Source organism: Vidua chalybeata, chromosome 6 (assembly GCF_026979565.1).
Source record: "Vidua chalybeata isolate OUT-0048 chromosome 6, bVidCha1 merged haplotype, whole genome shotgun sequence".
Taxonomy (NCBI): domain Eukaryota; kingdom Metazoa; phylum Chordata; class Aves; order Passeriformes; family Viduidae; genus Vidua; species Vidua chalybeata.
The window spans coordinates 33,674,509-33,693,084 of record NC_071535.1 but is presented as its reverse complement, the minus strand read 5'-3'; the positions used below and the strand labels follow the sequence as shown (position 1 = coordinate 33,693,084).

The window sequence follows — 18,576 nt, the reverse complement described above, 5'->3', positions numbered from 1 at the left end:
AGCAGAAAAAAGGCCAAATTATCAGAGCTATCCTGAAACTGTGTTTTCTAAAAATGGGGAATTTGCAGCCATCGGTTGGGTACACTCACAATTTAGGAAGCAAGTATATAGGAGTATGGTTAGGGTTGAAATGGAGCTGCAGTAAGGAAGGGAAAATACTAACAAATAATGTGGCGTTGCCTGTAAAAATTTAACTTTGGTTCTGCTGGGATTTTACTCTTCTTCTATCTTTGCTCTTTTCTAAGATATTTGCATTAATACACAGTAACTTGGGACATTTGTCATGGCAAATAAGAATTATTCCAATCCTCTTTTTTCCAGTCTAAAGCTGGTTTAAGAAAAAAAAAAAAAAAAAAGCTATCTAGTGCTTTTTATTAGAAATTGCTAGCACACCATAAACTCAAAGGTATATGCATTTTCCTTGATGAAAATACATGTTTTTTCTCTGCTCTTTCAGCCCTCTGTCTATCTGAAGGCTCCTCTTAGTGAGGGAAAACTTTGGAGATTTTTCTCCTATTTCTTAACTGAGCTAATGTTTTCATACCCAGCATGATGCCTCCTCTGGTCTAATGCAGAATGCACCTTTTATACCAACAGCCTTTCCTATAAATGGACAGGCTTTGGGTATGTGTGGAGCACAGGAAGAAAAAAAGCCCAGCATAGTTCTGCACTCACCATCCAGTTTACATCATATGTCCTCTCTTGTGGTGAGCTCTCTGACCTCATCTCCTAGAAATGAGAAAATGCAAGAATTTCACTGTGTCTGTGGCTAGTGCTTAAATCACAGTGTGTTCTCAGCCATTGGAGTTGCTACAGATTCAGCTTCTGTGTTCAAATATTTCATGTGCTTTCCTGACCTGCCCTGTGTGCCAGTTTCCTAAGCCAGACACAGTAGAGTGGTGTTAGTAAAATAGGTTCCATTTGGGCTTGTCACATGTTTTCAGAGGGTGACTGTGGAGCAGAGCATGACTTTAAGAGAAGGCAGTCCTGGGCTGGTCCCAAGTCCTCACTAGTCAATAGCAATGTCTGCTTGGCCAGGACATCGATGCTGGGACTTGTGTCCCCTATGTCCCTTTGTTCTCTGTCTCTCAGACAGCATAGTTTGAAGCCTCCAGCATTTTGACATGGAAAAATAAAAAAGAGTAAACATTTCCTGATGGGCTGAACTGGCTGGTTAGCAGTGTTTTCCCCCCAGTTCCTCCTGCAGTGTGTTTCCTGCTATGTTCCCGTAGGCTTTCCTGTCATCAGGATGGTGAAAATCTTGCTGCTACGTTTAAAAAGAGATCAATTTTCCCCCAGTAATATCTGGTAAAGTGTTCTGTGTGACTGCTTTTAAATAACGCAGCAGCTCCTTACGGCTCCTTTGGATGTGGTTAGAGTCATCAGACTTCTTCTGTCATTGTGCCACTCTCCCCCACAGTGCAGGGCCTGAACCCAACTCCCAGCAGTCAGTGGAAACATTCTCCTTGGTAGCCTTTGGATTAAGTCCAGAAAGTTTGCTGCCTTTCCCAGGCTTTACCTAGGGCAGCTATTCTAACAAGCTCAACACCCTCCCAAAGTATTGCAGATCCCTGGTGCATGTGTCTTTAAGTCTCGCTTCCTTTTTAACTTTTCATAGAAGTTATGGAAAATCAGACTATAAACCTGTAGCACAACCTTTTAAAATAGCAAACAATACTAACAGATACCAGCTCAGAGCTACTGTGCTACTAAGAACTGGAACTGCCTTTGCTAATGGTTCCGACTGAATAAAAGATCGAAGAAAGAAGAAAACAAAAATACCCAACAAACTGGAATGTTTCTCTTTTGCTTTTAATCCTTGATATCAGTCCCACATCTGACTTCATATAGATAGTGTTTCTTGCTTTGATAAACTACATAAACAGTCTCAAGACAATATAATTAAGATAAAAATAGATAAAAATACAAGGTTTTGCTTGTGAGATCAAGACACTCTTTAAAGATTGCATCCCCTTAAAGTATATTGTCCCTAGACTCCCAGGCTGAATTTTTGGTGGCTGTGGGCATGGCCAAGGATCATGAGTTTGGAGCAAAGACAGCAAATTGAAGGATGCACGGGAGAGTGCTGTGCTGTCCTCAGCCAGATGTTATGTTGGGTGAGCCAGCATTGCCTCCATCTCTCTTAATGCAATTGCTGGTCTCTTGGGATGTCTGAAACATTGAACCACAGTAGTCTGGAACAAAACTCCTGCTGTAATTATGCCCTATAATAATTTTTAATCTTCAGCTGTCCTTTTTTCCTTACTTTGTTCTAAGATCTCCATCCTGGTCTGAAAGCAACATGCTGGGAAGATGTGAACTCCCCTTCTTCGCTTCATTGTACTGCTCAGTCTCAGTGCCCACGTTTGCTGGGTCCTAATCCCTGCTAGGGACTGTGCCCTAGATGCCTGTTACAGCTCCTATGTTAGACAGCCATTGCTAAGCTGTGCTGTACTCCCACCACTCTTCTGGTGCCTTGGCTTATATGCTCTACACTGCTTTTTACTGTGCTGTCTAGGTGTACCCACTGACTTGGCACAGATCGCTCAAAGCACACCTCACTACCAGTCAGGACTGTGTTTACTGCATGAAGATAGGCAATCCCATCACTTACAGTGCATGTGGTGGTAAGTCAGTGCTAGAAGCTTGCAGTGGCATGCAGGTGCCTTGAGGCCCATGAAGATGCTTGCTAATTAGACCCTCCTCTGGCTGTGGTGTTCACTGAGAAATAACTTGCTATTCAGTGCTATTGTAGAGGGTTTATCCTATTGTATTCTACTCTTAGATGACACATTCATGCCTAAGCACAAACATGTCTTAAGATTCCAGAAAATACCATCTTCATAATCTCACCACCCATAGTAGCTTTCCTACTTTTGGTATCCAATTAAGAGTAAATGCCAATGCAATTCAATTTAAAATATGGCCATTACCTTAATAAATACGCATCCCCACAACCACAGGACACAGAGACACTGATCTATACAATTTTTTGTTGTTACTAGTGGTTTCATTTAAACTAGAAGTGAAAAAACTATGGAACCTAGAACTGCGCAAATATGTGATGCTACCTAAGAGTTAAAGCCTGGGAGGCGAAATTCCTGTGGTCAACTCCCAGTAATTCACTGAGGATCTGATCATCCTGACACAGACAGTGCTTGTCTGTGCACTGTTGAAGGGCCTGCAGGTTCAGTTAGCCAGGGAATGGAAGCACTGGAAAGCTTGTGCCATATGAAAGACTTACCTTCTCTTCATTTGTGAGAAAGTGTAGATCTCAGGCCCATCCCAATTGTCTGTGCTGGCTTTACAGAGCTAACAGCAGTAAAAGGTGACAACTCCTGCTGCTCTGTTTGTGTGAATGAAAGGGGTAGATGGAGGAGCAGTTCCACCTTCTCAGTCTCTGTTGTTCTGTGTGGAGGTGGGAGGAAGAAAGGGTGCTCAGGTGGTCCCTTTTCAGGGTTCCCAAAGCTCAGTTCTGTATTTTGCACTTCAGAAGACATTTACTGCTCACATGGGTTAGCAGACTTTTTTACAGTGCCTTCATGTAAACATTCAGTAATTTGCCTTCCCCCAGATCAGTTAAATCCTTTTATCCAACAATAGGTGTGACATTCCCTGCTCTGACCTGACATTTTATTTATTCCAGAATGGCTGATGAATCTGCATGCAGCTCTCACACAGATTCTCAATTATCTTATGTTTGAGTAATGGCAATTATTTTTTTTCTGACCTCCACGAAGCAGTCCAATCGCACTCACCCAAACAGCTTCAGCAGTAATTTTGTCATCCATCACTTTTAAACATGTCCTTCAGTTCATGTTTCTTCAGTACCATCCCTTTCTTCACCTTATTAAATATGAGATACCTGGCTCTGTTTTAAGGCCCTGTTTCAACCTCTCCTATTCTTACCTCTGCTGTGAGATGTAAGCCTGCACTTGTACCAGCCCCTGATGCCAGCTGAGTGCTCATTGCATTTTCAATTGCTTTCTTGCTCGTTTGTGCTGCCTTGCTTGCTTAGGTGTGATCTGCTATAGACTGGCACAGTTACATTGTTTCCCTGAGGTTAGGCTGGCAGCACTAGCAGCAGGGACCAAACAGAGCAGAATGCACTATGGCAGGGATGTAGCTATTGAGAGAGCAACCTGATGGCTCCAAACGTTGGGAAGTGGGGAGGATTCAGGCCTGTGGTCTTGCATAGGAGGCTGCAATTTAGACATGTTTGTGTCACTTGTAGGGGTTGTGAACTGTTTGTTCCTTTTTCAGATAGGATCAGTCTTTGTGGCTCAAGTCTCTAGTTTACTATGATCTTGATATAGAAAATGACACAGGTAGGCTGTTGGTGTGCTGAGACCACTGCCAAGCACCCTGACTAACACTGCCTACTGACTTCCACCCTCATCTCAAGTCTCACATTGAAGTGCTCTGGAGCACAGAGCAGCTTTTCACCCTGTGTATGGTAGTTCCTAGCACAGTAAGATCCATATGCATCTTCAGGGCCCTTACTTCTTTGGTAGCACGTGTGAATCAGAGTCATCTTGACCCAGGAGCAATTTTCTTAATTTTGGAAAATCTTATTTCAGATGAATTACCTTAACAATTGCAGACCTTGTTCAGAAGGTGACTCTTCTGGAGCTGGGAATGACCTCTCTAGAGCGGGGAATTACGCATTTCACAGTTGCAAATGACTCTGAGAGCTCTGAATGTTGACAGCACATTGTGTCAGGGACAGTGATGACAGCCAAGGGGATAAATATATTCAAAAATCTTGCTTCTTTCTATATGTTTTATCCAAGAGTTGGTGTTACTGGTGATGGGAGTGAAGCCCAAATACATAGTATTGGGATAAGCATACATATAATACATTTATGCCATGTAGCCTATCCTTTCTGATTCCTTGCTCTTTGACAGGGAGCTCTAAGGCTTCATGCCAGACACTGTTTTGGAGACCCTGTCTTGCTTGAAATGCAGCTATTGTTTCTTTTATCCAAAACATTTGCCGCCATCCCTTAGAAAACCAGATTATTTCAAGATTTTTATGTTCTAGAACTGCAGAGGCCCTAAAATTTTGCCAATACTTTGTGCTAGTTTTGCAGCATCCATACAGAGCAGTGGGCAATACATTCGTTGTTTCAATTAATCAACCTGTTTACATAGCTCTGTATTTTAAAAACTTGGATAAATGAAGCTGTAACTTCCTCTTCCTCCCTTTCCCATCATCAGCAAAGTAAACAGCCAAAGAGGAGCCACAGAAAAAACACCACCTGTGAATCCTCCCAGGAAGCTCTGGGCAGTCCCAGATGTCTCTGACCCTACACTGCAGAAGGGCTTTCAGCCAGATCAGCTCCTGCACAGCTGGCTCTGTGGACTTAATACAAACTGTCAGGCCCCACACATATTCCTTCATGGCAGAAGCAAGACAAATCTTCATTGGAGCAGTTGTGTTTGTGTCTGCCTGTGAATCCACCAAAAGGAAGGTGCTTCCCTGACCTGCTTCAAGGTGAAAGAAGTCTTGTACCTTTGGCCTATGCTCTCAGATAGGCCAGAGCTGAGGCAGAGCTGCATGTCCTGCTTTGTGTTACGGTGCCAGGTGTTCTCTGTCTTCCCCCCGGCCTGTTCTGGGACTAGGTGTGTGACACCTTACCTCCACGATGAAATCAGTACTGGATCTGAATAAACCTGGATGGTGAGATATAAAGTGGAAGCCTGTCACCAGGAATATAAGGCTGCTTGTGCAGGTTTTCATCCTGGTGTCTTGGCCGTATCCTGTGCTGAGCAGTTGGAGTTCAGCTTCCAGGAATCGAACAGTCTGGCTTTCAGTGATTTGTTGCTGCTTTCCAGTCTATAAATAGTTGCATCCTAATGTGGTAAAGTGGTTTCTTCCAGTATACCCTGAAATGCTATAAAGCATGTAGGAAATTCAGCATATAAAATGCAGAGACAAGCTCTGTTTAATTTTTGTTATGAGAGAGGTAGGAAGCAAGCTGACATTTATGAGCCGATTTCATAGGAGAGAGGAGTATAATGAAGAGTCTTGCTAGTCTGAACTTCATGATAAACTCTAAAAGATCTTTCTTCTAGCTAGTTGATATCCTTGTATAGTTTGGTTTTTTTTTTTTTCATGGTTTTTGCATGTTCAAAGGGTTCTTGTGTTTTCCTAGCTATTAGTAATACTATGCTATGTATTAGCATAGTATTATATGCTCTCTGGTAACTCAGGAATAAAGAGAGGTTATGCTCTCTGGTAACTCAGGAATAAAGAGAGGTTATACTTTACTGATCTGATCAGCCAACTCACTGATTTAATGGTCAGTAGCTTTCAAATACCAGAAGCCGATTCTTTGTGAAATGGTGCAGCTCTGTAGCAGAAGTGGAGTTTAAGGCTCCAGAGGCACAAATGTAGAGGAGAACAAATATTTATCCTGTGTTGGACAGGAAGTGTGCTGGATTGAGATTTCTGCCCTTGCCACTTCAGCCTGTTCTTAGCTAATAAAAGGGCGTGTTCTGGCTCCAAAGCAGTTAACACCATGCACTGGGAAACCACTGTGGAACAGACTTTGGGTTTTTCTTTTTTTTTTGTCCTGTCTTCCAGGATATGAGAATTAAAAACTGTGCAAGACACTTAGAACTGTATTCCACTGAGCAAAAATGAAAACTCCTGCACTGAATTTACTTTGCACTTCTGGCAAGTGATGTGCTGCTGATTCATTGCCAGTGTCCAAAAGGATGAATTAGCTGTCAGAAGAGTTTATTTTCTCTATGCAGCAGCTCCTAGCTCCTCTGGACAAAGAAAGACTTCAGTGGAGAGCTTTACACTACCAGTGAGATCCAAGCTGGCTTATGCTGTTACACTTAGGGATAGAGCTCTTACTGCTGTACTGTTCTCATCCTGAGCTGCAGAGATGGGTTTTGGAAAGTGGCTAAAAAGTGACTGAGTTCTGTGTTTCCAAATTGCAGGGGCTGTGCCCCAGGCTTGGTAAATGCAAGTAGACTTGCAGTTTGCTTTCCAATAGAGCTGGCCTTTTAGAAGGGCTGAAGGAATTACATGGGTATTCAGAAGGAATCATTACAAACACTTGCAGCACAATTTCACCACCTCCACAAAAGGAGTTCAGTACTACTAGCATCAGTGCTAATGCACTGTTCTGGCTTAATTGCAGCTGCTGAGTTCCAAGCTGAAAGACAAAATATAGCCCACACTACTTTCTCAAGTGCTATGCCCTGAAAATGGGATGTACCATTATACTGTACTATGCAGTACCAGCATCTGCTCAAAGAACCATCTGGTGGCTGCATAAAGAGTTACTGAAGGTGAAAAGGCAAAGCTCTTCACTGTGCAGCCTTCATCTCATTGAGCATCATACCTGTCATTCTTTAGAGGTCAGCTGCTGATAATGTAACTTGTCAATACAAACCAAGTTCTTTGCTTGAGAGCTACCCCTGTAGCTCTCCTGTGTCCTGGAGACTAGGCTTGGAACATAAATACCAAAAGGGCTTATCAAATGCCTTTCTTCTTTTCAAAATTGTCATGTGGCTTCAAATGCAAAGCAACATATAGGGAAGGGATTTCAGGTTAGAAGATGAGATTGGAGAGTATGGCAAATGGTTACTTTTCTCTTAATTCAGGTTAAATGAAAGGCACTTTGAGTGGCTCCCTATGCTTGTTATGAGGTTTGTGTAGAGGATCTGCAATTCCTAGAGCTCTCCTGAGGGGAGAGGACAACCATTTTTGAGTATTTTTGGGCATTCTGGCAGACATCCAAGCACACCAAGGAGGTGTAGTATACAGAAGTAGGGCTGTAGTAGGTCTGCACTTCCTCCATCACTATTAAAAACCAATAATATGTATGTGTATAAAGCTTCTGTCACTTGCAGCACATGGGCAAAGAAAATATTCAATGGGCCAGTTGTATCTCATGAACAGCCTTTTTAATACCCAGCTTTCTTCACTAGGGTTGTTGGTGTTGTCTGTTATGTCCAGCCATAGCCTTTCTTGTGCTGGGGGTTGACAGGATCTAGGATTACTTTGTAATCACTACCCAATTAAATGAGCGCCTCTTTGTCAGCTTATATCACAAACTTGGGCAGAAAAAGAAGCTGCAACCAAGCCTGTCAATTGAGTCTGTGTTGAGTGTGGGGAGGGTGTTAAGCAGCCACCCACGAGACCCCAGCATTTCTTCCAAGTGCTTTAAGATGTGAAAGGAGGATTCAGAGCAGTAGCATTAGGAAAAGGAAAATCACATGAGACCCTGAGAGGTAATGCTAGTAAATGAGTTACTGCTGAATGAGGGGAAACTGGAACTGGATTGTGGAGCTTTATTTTTCATGGCCTCTCCAGCCAAATCCTTCCAGTTATTAAGTTGATGATGGCCTAGTCTCTCTGTTCAAGTAGCAAGAGAGAGATAGTTGTGGTGGCCATGGGCTAGCATCCTCCTTAATTGACACTGTATGTTCAGCTTCCAGGCTACCAAGGTGGAAGGGATCCCATTATGGGCCAGCTGGACTGCTTTATTAGTAATCCTATTGCTTAAAAAAAAGCTCTGTGTGCAGTTTTCTGCCTGCTATAATAAACTATTAAATGTTATTAGATGGTTGCATCAGTCCTTATTTCAGATAATTTAAATAAAATTCCTTTCAGCATGGACTTGGGTGTAAAAGTTGTTGCAAGAATTGGCTGCTTTGTCCCGGCAGTCCTGTGAGGAATGTATGATGTTGCAGTAAGCAGGAGCCAACGGAGGGTTTGCATTCAGGCCAGGCAGGGAATGCAGCCCAGCTGTGCAGTCAGAAGCCCGGGTGCACTGCTAACTACATGACTAGCAGAAGAGCAGCACTTGCAGCTGGGTAAATTGATTTTGTTTTTCAGCCATGTATGAAGTATTGTTTGAACATCCTGCTTTCTTTTCTGGTGACTAGAAAGGGAGTCCTGCTGTCATTTCTCCTACAACACTAGAAGAAAGCCTGGGCTAGCACCCATAGCTTTCAGCCCACTCAAGACCTCCCTTGGCAGAGCACATGTGTAGACAGCATCAAACTGTGCTACTAGACTGAGATTTGTGTGCTAGCAGCTCCATCCTCCTCTTAACAGGAGCCAGACCTTTGTGGACAAATCTCAACAGCAGAGCTGTGTTGAAGTATTAGATTAAAATTCATCCCCAGCATAAACACAAGGAATGAGGGTGCCTTGGTGGCTGTGAAGACTGCTGCTCTTTGAGCACAGTGGTGGTGGTCTGGAGAGGCAATGCTCCAGTGAATTCTTCTGCTTAAGCCAGACCTTTCTCCTGTCAGAAAAGAGGCAACGAGCACTGCTCTGGCTCAGTTACAGCTTCTTCAGGGCTGTTACACAAATATGGCAGTCTCTTGGCTGTGTCAGAAAGTTTACATTTACATGGAAAGCAGGGCTGTGTGGAAGAGTGATTTAGCAAGGGGAGAAGAGCATCTGGAAGGGTCAGATAAAGCTGGAATGTCACTGTCACAGCCACAAAGAGATGAAGCTGACCATTTATTTATTTTTTTAGCATCTGTCATTTATGTGGCTGTGCTAGCTTCAACATTTACACTGCTAAAATTGCTCAGCAGCTGAAGTGCCTTATGACTGCCTTCTTTCAGCAAAGAGCTCTCTAGATTTGCTCCAAGTAGTATTGGTGCTGCTGCTTTTGAGGCAGAAACATTCTTTAAACTTTAAAATGTTCACTTACCGTCCTGCTTCCCTAGGTTTCAGGATTTCTGCCTGAGCCACTTTGGTACCAGAAAGGTACTCAGATTGGAAATAAGTGTGGAGGGGAAAGGTTATTGGCTTTCAGAGGCAAAGGCAAATGTTGGGGAAGTGCAAAGAATACCAGAGAGTGCATGTGTGTATGCACAAGTGGTATGGGTAGGTTAGCAGTTGACAGGGCTGAGAGACACCTGGAAAGACCTAGCTGAAGACGACATCTCATTAGAGTTTTGGTTGCAGGACTAACTACCACCTGGCTGTTGTTTTAACTAGCTCATGACAGGGAAAGGGTTAATACAGTGAAGAAGCAAGGACTTTTCATGTTGTGTCAAGAAAAAAATAGGTTATTGTTAAATAACCTATAACAATAAATAGGTTGTTAAAATAGGTATGCAGGTAGCCTTGCAGAGGATACCCCAACAGTAAATACGCTGAGGCAGCAGAACAGTTAATCATATTTGCTTGCTTTTAATAACATTTGTTTTTCTTTTTATTATCTGACAGGTTATATTGTGGTAGAATACCAATGTGCTATTGTTTGTGCAGGACCTAGCAGCCAAATAGCAAGAGTTGATCTTGATGTCAGGGATCTTGCTCATTAGGCTGGTATGTAAAAAAAAAAAAAAAACACCAAAAAAAAAAAAAAATACAAATTGTAGCTAGATAGGAGCAGGGAGTACAGAGAGCAGTGATGAGAAATGCATCTATATACATGCAAACACTCGTGCTCCTTCATCAGACATCTTCCATAGTGAACAGTGAACAAGAGGCAGACCTACAGGGGTATCCTGGCAATCTGTTGTGTCCAAAAATAAAATTGAAGGTACAATATATGGAAAGATCCAAGGGCCAAGAAATGCAGCTCTGTTTGCACCTCTTGTGCAGTTGCCACAGAAAATTTATGGTGTGAGGTTTCTGTGCTATTATTTAACACTAAGTAGTTTTCCAGTTCTAAAACTTCCATAAGCCTCAAGGTTAACCGACTGTTTGTTTTCTTGTCTTTGGGAGAGGGAATTAGAAGTAAGCAGGAGAATGATCTGCAGACTTCTGTGTCTGCAAATAGCAAGGAAGAACCTCTGCTGTTCCTGCCTGACAGCATATTTTTGCCCTCTGAACTGGGTGCAAGTCACCTCACCACAACAAATGCAGGTGTGGTGGTTTTTTGTTTTTTTTTTCCTTACCTGGCTGCTCCCAGGACCAGGCCTGCACCAGAAAGGCGGCTGGCTGCTTTTGACAGCCCTTTCCAATTTTGAAACATGTTTGCTGGTGCCAGGCGGCACAGCAGGGCTTAGCTGCCACCGAGCCTCTTGTCACTGGTAGCTGTGACTCAAGGCGTGGGGAGGAGCTGCTGTGCTGCCCAGAAGGTGGCTGGGGTGAGTGGGAGGTTTCAGTAGGTTTCCTAGAATAACAAAAAGGATCCTGTGCAGATGCATGAAGCCAAGTCAGTAAAAATGGCTCTAAACAAGACTGCCAGGATTGCAAGACTCAGTGGACAGTGAAAATTTCAGCTCTCCCTTCTCTTGCTTCCCTCTGCTTTTCTGATGCATTTCTCTAGGCTTCTCCTATCTGTCAGATCTCTTTCCAGTTTACTGTTTTGAAGTATGAAGGTATTTTACCCCTCTGCAGGATGTACAGTAAATGCAACATAAAGCTATCTTCTGATGATAGGTATTGCTTTGGGTTGATCTGTGGTGAATACAGTTTGTGAGTCCCACTGCAGTTATTAAACACATTCATAATCCTGCTTTCTTATACAGTGGCCTAATGCATCCACACTGGGATACTGGTTGTTGCTGTTCACATATGCTGTTGTGCTGCTTATAGTGTTGTGCTTGTTGGAATTCCTGTGGGACCTGAAGATGCCTTGAGAAAATGTCTGTGCATCTGGGAATTGTCTCATGGAAACTGTGTGCTCCATCTATTCACTCTTCATGGTCCATGTTCTTGAGAAGCTGAAGTGTCCATTCTGCAACTCATGGCTAATGGCAGTGTTTTGTGGAATTGTGTCACTTCAGCCTGTCTGAGGCCATGATGAGATGGAGATGGTTCCACTTGAGAAGCTGGTGCTGGCTCTGGGACTTTGTTTCCTACCAAGCCCTAGGTGACCCTTGCAGCAATAAAAATACTCTCACTGATCTAGTTATCCTGCCAGGCTTTTTAATAAAGCAGAGTTTAGAAAATTTGTAATTTGCATTTAACTTCATCTGTGTTCCTTGGAAGTGTAGAACTGGTGACTCTCTTCCACCCTCAAACTGTGCAGAGGGATGCCATGTATAGCTGTATTGGACTTACCAGTGATTTAAAGCAGAGATGTCTGATCTGCTTTGGGCTGATGGAGAACAAAACTGAAATGACTTCAGAGAAGTCAGACAAGAAATAAAAGTGCAGCCTTGTGGCCTGTGAATTATCTCGGGGTTCCTCTTCAAATTGACATGAATTTTGTAATGTCACCCAGGACCAGACACTAGCTCAAGGTATTTTTCTTTGTCTGCTTTCCAGATATGAGAAGGAGGTTCATGGGCATCCACAACCTTTCTGACAAAACTTGCTCTCATACTTTGACATGTGATGATGATGTAGCATTTGAAAGCATATCTTCTCTCATTTGCCCTTTCTGGAAGAGTGAAGTAGCCTGGCTGCAAAAGGGAGCCAAATACATTAACCTCTCTTCTTGTAATACAGCTCAAGCAGTAGAATGAAGAAAATAGCACCAAAAGTATGTACTGCAGGATACAGGGCCCTTTTCCAAATAAAACTATTCTTATTAAAAAAAAAAAAAAAAAAAAACAAACAACCCACCACCTCTTTTTTTTTTTTCCTCAGGGGATTAATAATAAAAAGCAATAAAAGGTGCTTAATTACTTACTCTTCTTTTTTCCAAGCTTCCAAATCTGGAAAGAAACCAGGCCATTTTGAAAAAAGAGATCCCAGACTTTCACAATGTGTGCATCTGTCCAAAGGGCCATTGCCATAAAAGTATTTACAGCTGTGCTGTTACCCTGCTCCATTCCATTGTCCCAGTGGAGAACAAGGCCAGAGCACAGCAGTGGAAGGCTTGGCAGCTGTTGAGCAATGCTTTTTTCAAGGAAATGTTCTGCCACACTCTTTGTGGTCTGGTGAACTCAAATGAGAGCAGGTTAGTAGCAAAAGCCCAGCTTTGAGACAACGAAGAACAATCATGTTGCCATTTGGGGTAATCTTTCTTTTGAAATTCCATGCAAGGTATAAGTAGTAAAGCATTTCTAAATTTTTAGTGTGCTCTGATTCAGTATTAAATGAGTCCTTCTGTGGTTCCCCAGCAGCTTAAAATGGATGGCTGCTGTGGTCCACTCCACCCTTCTGCTTGGCCCTTCTGTGCCCAGTTTTCTTTTGTAAAGGCTTGTTAAAATTCTGCTGAACTGCTTCCATGCACTACTGAGCCGAAGACCAGTTTTAAGAAAGTAAACAATTTTCTTTGCTGGGTCAGTGAGTTGAATTGGCTCTAGGACCACATCTGGGAGAGGGAGGGAAGACTTTCCTTGTGGTAGTACTGAGCTTTTGGATACATTCATTTTTGAGTAACCTCAGCCTTCTATTTAGAGGGTGATAGAGGGGTTATCAGGTTGTACAAAGAAAAGGGTTTACTTGGTCTGCTATTCAAACACTGGGAAACACATTCATTAGCACTTGAACAAACTTGTCCTCCTGGTTGCTACCATTTACTCTTCAAACAGTAGTTTTGTGTCAAACAGCTTCTGCACGTTCAGATGAGAATCAGCTCTTTGATTCACCTAAGTCTATGCCACACAGAGGTGTCTGACATGTTTTATATTTGCTTCTTGTGCTTTGACCAGCAAACCTTTCTCTTTCAGACTAGTTCACATGGTACTCTTTTGAGGTAACTCCTGTCACATCTCTTGGAAGAGATGGTCTCTCCCCTGTCAGTGCCCCACAGGCCCATTGTTCAGAGCATGGGCTTACAGATTGCAACCACAAAAAATGTGTTGTCATCTGTTGTGGTGAAATTAATTTCTCTCACATGACGGATACTTTTGTCTTGACTAGTTGAGGTCAGAAGGTGTTTTCAAATAAGAGTTTTGTTTAGCCTGTATAGTACTGGCTGTATTGTAGTTTGGACCTCAGTCTGTCCTGCACTTCAGACTCATATTATTATTCCAGTGGTGGTGCATGATATCACTAATTACAGAGCGCTGTGATTTTATTTTTGAGATGGCTGCAATGATGCTTCTGCCAGAGCCTCTCAGGTAGTGGCAGTTTGGGGCTGTGCTAGACTGTAGTGTCACTAAGTAATGGATGCCTGTATCCTTGCTAGGACCTGCACTTCTGCTGAGATGGGTGATATTATCCTTGTTCAGAAAGTATTTATCCCTCCATGTGATGGGGGAGGAAAGCTGGGATGATCACAGGAAAGGGAGGTCTGCTTAGCAGGTAGTCAGTGAGAATGGAGGCAGCAGGACATACGCTACTGGGATGTGATTTATGTGGCTGAGGAGCTCAGCATGCTGTCCTTCAGTGTCTGAGGGTTGCTGGGGATGGAGTAGACCAGAGGCAGTTGAAGAATGGTTCTTTTTTTTTCTCAAGCACCTCTCTAGAGACAAGATCATCTGGAATGTTGTCCTCTGTTCTCCTTCGTATTAATATGTGTTATCTAATACCACTGGAAGTCTTTAGCAATCTGAGCACTTAGCATGCTTAAAAATAGTTTTCAAGGTATTCTAAGCCAAACAGAAAATGAGAAGCCTCTCCAGAATATCAGATGTGCTAGAGCTGTAAAGTGACTGTCTCAGATTCCCTCTGCTGCAGAAACATCTGCAACTTCTTTGGGTGTTTAGAGGTGCAAATGCTTGTGCTCCACAAGGACATTGGATGGAGAGATAATAACTTAATGAGCATTTGTTATGGTACTTAACAGCACTGATTTGGTTGGGAACTGTTGTTTAGTTTGTGGGAAGATTACTGACTGCTTTTTTTTCCCCCTTCCTTTTTCTGTGTTTTAGACATTTACAGCATGGTGTAATTCTCACCTCCGCAAGGCTGGGACACAGATTGAGAACATAGAGGAAGATTTCAGGGATGGTCTTAAACTCATGTTACTTCTGGAAGTCATTTCAGGTGAGAGAGGTTCTGTGTGGTGCTGCCCATGCAGGGTACTGATTGCAAGGGTTGTAATGCTGCAGTTTTTGCTGGAATGGAAGAACAGCTGCTTCCTGATTCGGAACAAATTTCTCCCTAAGGAATATATGTCTCCAGCACTGGCCAATTTGGAAGGTACTCCAAAGCTCATGGCCTGTGCAGGCTGCCTATTGCATTCCTGCTCTGGCTTCTTGGCTTTTCTATGCCTGTCAGGAATGCACAGCCTCCTGTAAAGATCCAGGCAGTGGCTCTTACTGCTTGGCAGGGCTGATGAAGCAGCTCTGGGAAGTGTGGGAATGCTGCACTGGGAAATCATACCAGAGCCACATGGCAGTGGGAGTATGATAGAAGTTACTGGAAGAAGGGAGTAAATCTTATGTGTCATTCAATTTCAGCCATGACTCAAGTTTTTTTTTCCATTCTAGTTTCAATCTGAGCTCAATGCTCAAACCTTCATGGGAGGAAAAAAAAAATCCCGAAGAAAAGCAAAATCCCTCTGAAATAGAAGCAGTGTCATGAACAAGTTAGGTCAGATTTGGTATTACTCTGTGTCACAAATGGCCCATTACTAGACAGTTATCTCCCAGGGATTATTTCATATAAGCATTAATCCCTTTTAATGTGCTCATGAAATAAATACCTTAGTAAAGTGTTGTAGGAGGGCTTGAAGGAGGGCAGGACTGTATTTATCAAACTGGGGTTGTTCACCCCAGCTCACAGACTTTGTTTTGATGGCTTTTTGAGCCAATGGCAGCAATTCAGTGGCTTGAATTCCTGACCTTGGTATATTTTCCAATTAAATGGCCATGATAGTAGCACTCAGACTGCCTTTCTATGTCCCTTTTCTTTCCTTACCTTCCCTTTTTCCATTTTATGCAAAGATTCTGTCAGTTTATGGTCAGTGTTTTTCAAGAAGTTACGAATATAGAGTGAAATCTCAGGGAGTTTGCCCATGCTGGTGGTTTGGGGGGATTTGAGTTGGAAACACTGTCAGACCTTTGCAGCATGCACATTGTTTCTGGGGTGCCTGTAAGAAATGAGGTGGCAGGGTCCTGTTAGTGTATTTTCTGTATTTGTGTTCCCTCAGAGAGGCAGGTTTGCAGCCTGGATGCTGGGCCTTGATTAGAAGCTTAGCTTCTAATAGCTGGATTGGAAGACAGGGGAGAGAAGGATGTGTAGGAGAGGGCAAATGAGGCTTGGTGCTAAAGCAGAGGACCTTGTATCTCATGCTGCTTAATTTCCTTGCATCATCTCCCACTCTTCCTCTGCTGTTGTCCCTTTGGTAGCCCACTGGCAAGGCCTGTCAGATCCACCTCTGTTTGAGAAGAAGCCAGCGGCTTCCAATTGGCGTGGGCATGGCACATCCCTGTCCCAGTGCAGAGCAGCTCTGTGCCTGCAGCCTGCTGCTGCATGACCAATGGGGGACAGCTGGGGACTGCATCCCACCAGAGGCCATGGTCCTTCACACACTTAAACTGAGCATCCTCTCCCTGGAGGCAGCAGGAGCTAGAATGCAGCTCTCCTAAGTGCAGTGGCAAAAAAAGAGAAATATAGCACATTTTTTCCTCATTTCACTTCCATCATGGCAGTTCCCTTATCCATTGTGAGCCCCACTGCTCATACAGAGCTTCCTTCCAGCTGCCAGCTCCTCTAGCAACCCCTTAGGTCCATAGCTGGGGAAGTAGCAGCTCATAAGGGGAGCAGTGTATGAGGGTCAGGAGTCTCCTGATGTTTGGCAAGGGCTCACCTGTGTGTTTTTGCCACGGTTCCCACTCATCATCTGCCAAAATGGTGAGTCTCTGGATGGCTCTTAGGCCTCCAGTTCCAGCTTCTGGCCTCTCAGCTCTTGGCTCACACTTTCTTCTTTATGTATTTTGGGGGACTGCAGAGTTGCTGATGGGAATTTGGCATGGGCAGGATCACTCTTTCATGCTGATCTCCTCTAACCCAGAGTATGAGGCCCTAAGAGCTTTCAGCCATGAGAGTGCTGGGCCAGCTTGGCTGAGAGCCATGTGGAGCTGAGTGCCTCCTCCACCTGGCTGACATGTGGGAGTGAAAGGGCACTATCTCCCTCTGCCCCTGCTGCAGGGTGGCTGCTGCCACTCTGCCATGGCAGGAGGGATGGAGCCTGCCTCAGGGAAGCTTCCGGAGACCCTGCAGTGGAAGAGGGACTGCCACTGGGACTGTGGGAAACCTGTTTTAAGGAGGGAGACCCTCCCATGTGTCCCTGGGAACACATTGGTGCCAGGCATCTGGGGCAAGTAGGAAGCAATTTTCCCATCCAGTGCAGTTTCCCAAGGTATGGGAAGCAATGATGGTCTGGAAGAGGAGGGTGCTTCAGTTTTACTCGGGGTGGTGCCTTCTGGTGGTGAGCTGTGCTGCTGACAGGTCCCCTTTCAGCCCCACAAGAGCCCCTTGTTCCCCTGTCACTGTACAGCGGGGGAAGTTCCATGGACTGTCCTGGGACTTCCTCATTGCAGGTCCTCTCTGATTGGCCTCTGTGGTTGGAAGTAACAACCGCAGCCCCCCTTAGAAACTGCCCCAAAAGATACACTTTCATTTTTCATGATATATGTTTCCTTCCCCTGACAAAGGCATTTTAAAAATAATACTACAAGACTGAAAAAGGCTGAACTTACATTTAGTACTTTTAAAGTAAAGTTGTAAGGTGCTTATTTTCCCCTTTAAACAGACAGAGTTACTAATTGAAATTTTTCCCAAATAAATTTGCAGGGAACAACTTCTATGCCAACACATCCTTGCATTGCTTTGCTTTTACAGCACAACCTTGGGCTAGCACATGAGAATCAGAGAATGGAAGCAAGTAGTAGACCATTTTCATTTTGTCAGCTAGGAGAAGTACTGAGAAATAAAGCCAGTAACACCAATAGCTCAAAGTAGAACATATTTCTAGCAGGCTTCCTTTTAACATTCTGCATCATTAATAATGTATGGCATGGAACCTGATGATGCTTTTTTCTGGAAATCTAAGTCTCAAATGAAGGAAAGTCTGAAGGAAATAGTCATTGGGTTTTGAAAGCTAAAAAAGTTCACCGAGAAAGGATTTGAATCTGAGAGAGGTTTGCAGTCACCATCAATGACTTGAGGATCTTGTGGCTGTCAGGGGGAACAATCCTGCTCTCCCCAGCCCCAGGGAGAGCAGTTCAGATGCTCCTCACTGCACTGGCATTGCACATGTGGCCACAAGGTGAATTGGATCAGCTTGCTATTCCAGCTGAAACCTGATCGCTTGTCTTTATTTTTCTTTTTTGCAAGGCTAGTTTGCAGTCACATTGAACTGAAGGAACCCACATTGAAGGAAATGGTTGGGTTTTAGCTGGCTCAACCATTTGTTGACATTTGGCTGCGTAAGACTGCTTAAGTCTATTGTACAATTACACAGTAAAATGTCATTTTGAAACTGTTGCAAATAACTGCCACCAAAAATGCTTCAACTTTTCTTTAGAATTACTAGCATTATCCAAGTGGAAAAATAAAACAGTGTACTGTGACATGTACTTGAGGTTCCATTAAAACAAAAAAGTTGGGTTTTCATTTTAGGAAAATGCATCCTAGGAAGGAGGCAGTACCATAAAATACACCTTTTAACTTAGATTGTCAGACATTGTTTTCTTTTGAAAATGAATCTGGTTTTATCCTTTAGTGTGAGAGATAATGACACCAGTTTATAGTAACCACTGAAACATTTTTAAAGGATTGGAAGTTCCAGACAT

General features: G+C 43.4%; 1 protein-coding gene across 5 annotated transcripts in view; it reads left to right on the top strand.

Moving 5' to 3' along the window:
* ACTN1 (actinin alpha 1) overlaps positions 1–18,576 on the top strand; it is an 87,034-nt gene that overhangs the window by 26,190 nt on the left and 42,268 nt on the right. For all 5 annotated transcript variants that reach the window (XM_053944803.1, XM_053944801.1, XM_053944802.1 and 2 more), the window contains exon 2: positions 14,707–14,821. In XM_053944803.1, the coding sequence (XP_053800778.1) occupies positions 14,707–14,821 (115 nt within the window). The remainder of the gene's footprint in view (positions 1–14,706; positions 14,822–18,576) is intronic.